Source organism: Numida meleagris, chromosome 2 (genome assembly GCF_002078875.1).
Source record: "Numida meleagris isolate 19003 breed g44 Domestic line chromosome 2, NumMel1.0, whole genome shotgun sequence".
Lineage (NCBI taxonomy): Eukaryota > Metazoa > Chordata > Aves > Galliformes > Numididae > Numida > Numida meleagris.
In genome coordinates this window covers 64844423-64851597 of record NC_034410.1, presented here as the reverse complement: position 1 = coordinate 64851597, position 7175 = coordinate 64844423, and the positions used below count along the sequence as shown (strand labels likewise).

Genomic DNA, 7175 nt, shown 5'->3' with positions numbered 1-7175 from the left:
GGGTGGCGGGGAGCGCGCTGCCGCGGGGGCTGCCGCCGCTCGAGAGGCTGCTGCTGCTGTCGGGGCTCTCGATCTTGGGCACGGCGCCCAGCGGCGGCGCGGCGCCCGGCGGGGACACGGCCTGCGGCGGGGAGGCCGTGCCGTTCTCCGTCTTGATGTCCTGGATGCGCACCGGCGGCGGAGCGGCCCCGGCCGCGGGAGGGCCCCCGCCCTCGGGCTCGGCGCCGGTGGCGGCGGTGGGCGGCGGGCGCGGCGGCGGCGGGGCATGGTCCTTGAGGTGCAGGCGGTCCTTCTCCTCCTTGTCCTTGACGGCGTCCTTCTTCTTGAAGCGGCGGCGGCGGCGCAGGAAGCTGCCGTTCTCGAACATGTTGTAGGAGTCGGGGTCCAGCGTCCAGTAGCTGCCCTTGCCGGGCTTCTTGTCGTCGCGGGGCACCTTGACGAAGCACTCGTTGAGGGACAGGTTGTGGCGGATGGAGTTCTGCCAGCCCTGCTTGTTGTCCCGGTAGAAGGGGAAGCGCTCCATGATGAACTGGTAGATCCCGTTGAGGGTGATCTTCTTATCGGGCGCGTTCTGGATGGCCATGGTGATGAGCGCGATGTAGCTGTAGGGCGGCTTCACCATATCCTTGGGCTGCGGCGGCGGCGTGTAGGGCCCGTAGGCGCGGGCCATGCCGGCGGGGTACTGCTCGTGGGCCGGGTGCGAGTACACGCTCATGGGGGCCGGCATGGCCGCGTAGCCCCCGCCGGCCGCCGCCGCCGCCGCTCGGTAGTAGCTCTGCTCCCCGCCGAGGTACGGCACCACGCCCAGGGAGTTGGGGCTGGACACGGAGTAGCGCGCCTGCATGGCCGCCCGGCAGCCGTCCCCCTCCCTCCCTCCCGCCGCGGCGAGCAGCGCGGCCCTTCCCCCTCCACCCTCCGCCGCTCCGCGGGGCCGAGCAGCGCCCGGCGGCCGTGCGGCACCCCCCGCCCCCCCGGCGGAGCGAGGGACGGCGGCGCCGGGCTCCGCTCTCGGTCGGCTCCGCGCGGGGCGGGGGGGAGGGGGGTCGAAAAAGCGGGGAGGGGGCAAAAAGGGCTGCTAAAAAGAGAACTGGGGAGGGAAAAAAAAAAAAAAGGAAAAAAAAAAGAAAAGCAATCGCAGCGGAGAAGGCAGCTCCCAACGCAGGAGGGGGATTAAGGAAAGAAAACCTTTGCGACGCAGCTCCCGGCTCCGCGTTCCTCAGCGAGCTGTCTGCAGCGGGGACCCGGCTCGGGGATGGGTTCTGTGGGGCTTTTTGAAGCGAGCAGCAGCAGGAAAAAATCCACCGTCCGCTCCGCCGGCGGAGCTCCGCGCTTTCTCTCCTCTCTCTTTTTTCAGTCTGTTTCTCGGTCCCGGGCTGCGTTGGGACGCATCGGAAAAACTCCTGAACTTTTGAGCATCCGTCACCGCCGCGAGAACTTTTTTACGCACTTACGGTTTTCTCCTTCCCCCCCCCCCTCTCTCCCCTCTCTCTCTCGCTCTCTCACTCTCTTTTTTTTTTTCTTTTCCTCCTTTTGCAGCGGCCCGGCCCCGCCCCGCCGAGCCCGGACGGCCAATGGGGGCCGGGAGACACCCGCGGCTCTGAATGAGGAGGGAAAAAAAACGCGACCGGCCTGAAAAAAAAAAGCGAGGGAGGGAAAAAAAAAAAGAGAGAGAAAGAGAGACGGGAAAAGAGCTCCCGCGCAGCGCCGGCAGCCGCGGCTCTCGGCTACGGCCACACACGCCGAGCCCGGGGCTTGCGCGGGGCCCCGTCGCCTGCGCGCGTTTTGCGCTCATTTTGCGCGGGGGGGAGCGCCAAGGCCGCGTGGGCGCCCACCCCCGCGCCGTACGGCGCGGACAGGTCCGTGCTTTTCACCGATACACGCACACACACGGAGCTCTCCGTCACGCGTGTTTCTCCCCCTTCCTTCAATTTATGGTTATTATTTTCTCTGCTCGCCCCCTGTCTTCCCTCGACTTGTTATTATTATTTTCTCTGCTCGCCCCCTCCCGCTGGGCTTCCCCCCCCCCCCGCGCTCTCCGGAGCCTCTCCCTCGCCCCACGCCCGTGGGCACGGAGGGGACACTCGCGTTGTGCGCGGACGCGGTGCGGTGCGCGGCTCTGCCCCCCCGGGCCCTGCGCGGACCCCGGGGTGCGGCGTTTGTGCCCCACTGCGGTGCTGCGCCCGCTCCGTGCCGCGGGGCTGCGCGGCGCGTCAGGTGTGTGTCACGGGAACGAAAAGAAATAGGCGCGGGAAAAGGGGATGCTCCTGAAATCGTTTGGCCGGACCTCGTGGCTAGAATTGATTCGTATTGCTGCTGCCGTTGTCTAAGTGTCTGAGAGCGTACACGGGCTGTAACGGGATGTTGGGAATAACTCTTCAACGGGAGCTCAGAGGCAGCAAGGGATGAGGGCTCGGTTCGTTCTTTTTCAGCATTCCCCCCGCGGTCGCTGCTCCGTCGGGGCGAAGAGGATTTCATTTTCGCCCTTTAAACCCGGGGGAGCCGCGTGCGTGTCCGGCGGGGCACGTCCCGGCAGCCCCACGGGGACCCGAGGCCCCTTCCCGCTGTCCTCGGCTGCTGCCAGCCGGGACCCCCCCGGCGTTCGGAACCGATCGGCCCGGGGGAAGGCTCCGAAATCTGTTTTGAGGGGCGGCACTTGTGAGGGGAAAGGCATTGAGTGGGTGTTGGTGCGAGGCATCGCCCACCCGAGCGGGTGGCTGCGCCCGTCGGGCCGAGGACCCCGGGACTCCCCCGGTTCCGAGTCCCTTTCTTCGCCTTGCGCTGTGGGGACACATCCTTCGCTCGATTCGTTCCCCACACAGCGCAGAGCCGTTGGTTATTCGATAGGCACATGTGTGTTTTCAGTGAGGCGCAAGGAACCGAAGAAGTAATTTATACGGGCTGATAGCTGCTCCTTTTCATATTCAAACGTCGCGGGTCTCCTCTTGGTAATCAATGTCAGCGCTGTAATGGGGAATACCCGGCCCCGCTCAGCCGTTGTGTTTCACCGTCTGCAGTCGTTCACCTGCTGCTGCCCCACTGCGCGTTTCCCCCTTTCCTTCACCGCTGCAGAACGAATACATGTGCGAGCACTGCGCTGTGTACCCGTCCCAACACTTGGTATTTTCAAAAACCCCGTGTCCGTCCCAACACTTGGTATTTTCAAAAACTCTCTTGTTTTGCTGAGGAAAAGAAAAAAAAAAAAAGAAGAAAGAAAGGGGGAAATAAAGGAACGTGTCAGCCCGTCCCCACGCTCCCGGGCCGCACGGTATTCCCACGGCACGACCGCGGACAAAGCCGTTCCCATTCGCTGCGCGCTCGCTGCGCGCAGGACCCTTTGCTCCTCCGGGGCTGCGCGGGGCTGTGCCAACACCCGGAGGTTTCAGCACAGGGAAGAAGGGAAGGGGGGCATTAATCCGGCGTGGTTCGCATTCAATCCGTTTTGCAATAGCCCCTCTGATTCTATAATTGTGAACTGACGCAATTGCCGCTGAGTGCTAAGCTGCATACCTCGCAGCGGCGCGACTCTGGTTTCTGCATGTGGGGCACAAAAGTCACCATTGTGAGGAGCGAGAGCGGCATGTTCGGACGGTGATATTTGGTGCGAGGGCGGCAGGAAGGGCGCTTTTCCCACCGCTTTCTCGGGATACCACCCAGAAAGAGGTCTCGGAGCCGGGCTTTTGCCTCCCCGAAGGGCTCCTGCAGCGCACCCAGCGCGGCCTCCTGCTGCCGGCACCGCGCGGTGCCCCACACGGAGCGGCCCCGCGGAGTGGGGCTGGAGCCGGAGGGGCCGGGGCCGGGCTCGGGGACCCCGCCGGGCAGCGTCGGGCCGGGGGAGAGCCGCGCCGCGGGGCTCGGCGCGTGTGTGGCCGCTCGCGGCCGTATTTACGGAGATGTCAGTAAGAAGGATGGCAGCGGGGCGCTGGGCGGAGGGGCCGCCGTCTGACCTGGGCAAGGCCAGGTGGGCCCCCCCGGCTCGCTCTGGGAGACCCGGGGGTGACCCGCCCGCCGGCCCCGGGCTGTTTGTGTTTAGACGGAGTCAGAGCTGCGTTTCCCTCTCTTTCTTTTGGCTCCAACATCACAGCGGCAGCCCTGCAGCTCCGAGCCCAGCCATCCAGCCCGGCTCTTCGCATCTCGGGATGCGGCTTTCCGCGTTCCGCAAACAGCGGGCAGGGAGAGCGGCTCACGTCCTTTCGGGGAGGGGGAGCAGCGAGAGTGGCGATCCCCAAAACTCTGTGCTCCGCTCTGTGCCGGATTCACCCGCTCACAGCCAGCGGTGTGACAGCGCGGCACCTCTGCCCTCGCAGTGCTGCGCGGCCCGAGCGCAGGGTCCGTGTGCGCGTGTTTTGTATTTTATTCGTGCTTGCGTTTGTGTTCGTATTTCTATTTTGTTTCTATTACCGTGGGCTGACAACTTCATGGCTGAGCTGGGGCACTCTTCCAGTCCCGGGTGGCTTTCGTCGTAAGACATAAACAACCCAACTTAATACGAAAATGATCTCTCCATCCGTCCGGCATCCTTTAGGCTCTCGTTCTTGAATGAGAAATAAATTGCCCTTCAACGTAAATGCGGCAGCGGTCATCGGCTTCGTGTATTTCACGAGCGCAATGACTTCGTTTCACCTTTGGTGTCTGAAAGCGAATTTTGCATTTAATTTCCAGGGCAGAGCCGCGGCCGTAGATCGGTCGGAGCCCGCGGGGTTCCTCGTCCCGCGGGGATTCCACGGCCGCCGAACGGCTCCGTCCGTGTGACACAGAGGTGTCCCGGCACCAGGGGCGCAACCAAAACCGCTCTGCGAGGAACTCCTCGCGTTGTTTCTGCGATCCGGGCAGAGCGGTGGCACGCACAAAACACGGACAACAATCCGACCCGCAACCGCGTAAACCCCTTTAATTTGGTGGGTCCTCCAGCTCCGGCATCTCACAGGACAACCCAGCGTTTTGGGGCCCGGGGGGGGGGGGGGGGATGGTTAAAAACTCTCTCCTACAACGACAAGGAGACAGCCAGACACGGATTTGATTTGATTTTTTCTTTTTTCTTTCCAAGGTCCCTTGTCCCTTTTGTGTTCCTTTTCCTCCCTTGTTTCCTTCCTTTCTCTGGGAGGGGCGGCGAGGCTGGAGGGGGGCTGAGCCCACCGGCTTCTCTGGAACCACACAAACGGAGCCACGCGGGGCAGCGGTGCGGGAAGCGAGCGGGAGCCTCCTGCTCCATCCCCACCTACTGCCATGCAGACGGGAGGAGAGGGACCGATTTGTAGAAAGGATTTATTTACGCTGGAACGAAGCGACAGTTCCTCTCCGGACAGCGATAAGCGCTTGGCAACTCATCGTGCACCCGATAGCGATCAGCCCCCGCGCGTATCATTCACTTCTCTCGCGTATTCCGAGGGCTGAGTGCGGGAAGGAGTTTGCGGGAGGGCTGCACTGCCCCTCGGCGGGCAGGTGGGAGGGGGAGAGGGGGATGGCTTTTCCGCGCCCGCGCAGCTCCCGCACCGCACCCGCCGGCCACCTGCGCTGCACTGGGCGCTGCGCGGGCCGCGGGCGCCCCCGCCCGGCCGCTCCGCGCCGCTCCGCGCACCTGCCGGGTCCCCGGGAGCCCCGCGCGGTGCCGGGTCGGCGCGGTGCGCGGCAGCGCGGTGCCGGCTCCGCCGGGGCCGCTATTTCTCCGGCCGTGCCAAGGAATGTCTTTACGGGTTGCCAGGCTTGCCCGTAAAACCCGCGAATGAAACAGTGCCGGTTTCCAGGAAAAGCGCTCCTGTTTTTTAAGCTGCCCCTCGCTGTCTCGTTACTGCTGCGCTCGGCCTCCGAAGAACGGCTCCATAAAGCTGCCCGTAAAGCCGGAGTACAGGCTTTTGCACCTCCGTATGGCTGCAGAGAGGTGCGAATGCACACACGCACAGCTCAATGAGCGTGTGGTTTTTGGAGTGCTACGAGGCACTGACGAGCACTAAGCACAAACGCACCAAGGAGCTCTATCTTCCGTTAGGGCTCTGGGAGCAAAGGCAGTGCAGGTCGTAGGGCTCTGCTATCTGCGTACGTGCTTTTATGAGGCCACAACTGCTCTCTGCAGAATTATTTGTATGCTGCCAGCCGTAACGCGCTGCAGCTGTTTGCGTGCAGCAAGCAGCGGTGCCACAGTGCAAGAAGCGGAGGGGAAAGAAGGGTTTAAAGAACAGAGCCTTCGGGGTGTAGGTGCTGTTTTCCACAAAACACGAGGCGTGCACAAACGAGTGGGGCTTTTAAGTGGGACCTGGGGGTTCCACTGGCACTGACTCCAGCTGTTCTGTAGGGCTCTGTCCCCAAACAGGGCAATGTCCCATCTGTTCCATCCAAGTGGGGCCAAGTCCCTGTCCTGCAAAGCAGCAGAGGCCAAAAGCCTCTGTCCCACGCTGAGTGGTTGCGCTAGGAGCGCTTCACTTGCTAACCACAAGCACAGTCCTTTAAGGAACGGAGAGACACTTGAGGGATTATTTAAAAAAAAATTATTTAAGTTATCTGTTTAACTTGATAATCCCTCAAGGATAGGCAGAGATTTTCAGCTGAGGCTTACACTTAGCAGTAATTACATGTGTCTGACTGTGGGGTATCCGTGCGGCTGGCTGGGCACAGAGGCACGTCCAACTCTCCCGCAACACACGCTCTTTGCTCTTGGTTGCAGTGGAGACAGCAGAAGGCCTGTGGGGACAGCAGGAAGCCACGGGGACAGCAAGAGGCCTTTGGGGACAGCAGGAAGCTCCGCACGAGACGGCGGCCGAAGCTCCTGCAGCCGTCCCTGTGGCAAGAACACCCACAGCAGCAGGTAGTGTGCCCCTCCCACAGCAACTGACAGCCAGGAGCAAGAAATGTTCGGGCAGCTTACATCATCGTTTGCCTGTATCATTATCAAGGAGGAACTGAAAGCTGTTTTATGAGGAGCAGACAGACAAGACTAGCTTGAGCTTGAGACATAAAAAACCCAAACCACTAAGATACCTGAAGGCATCCCAATTAAGTGATATTACCATCCCGATCAAGATGCAGTCATTGTTAGTAAGCATCCCTGATTTCTAAGTGAGATATGCCGATGAGGCAGATTGCCTGATTAGGTGCGCTTAAATTAAGTGGAGAGAACTGTGCAGAGGAAATGCGGAAGGGCTCCTGTATGGGCCAGCTTCATGGGCTCTGTGTCACCTCCACTG

At 62.0% G+C, this 7175-nt stretch overlaps 1 protein-coding gene across 1 annotated transcript in view; it reads right to left on the bottom strand.

Moving 5' to 3' along the window:
• FOXC1 (forkhead box C1) overlaps window positions 1–864 on the bottom strand; it is a 1719-nt gene extending 855 nt beyond the window's left edge. Inside the window, exon 1 of the mRNA XM_021386372.1 lies at window positions 8–864. Within this exon, the coding sequence (XP_021242047.1) occupies window positions 8–844 (837 nt within the window). The 5' untranslated portion in view covers window positions 845–864. The remainder of the gene's footprint in view (window positions 1–7) is intronic.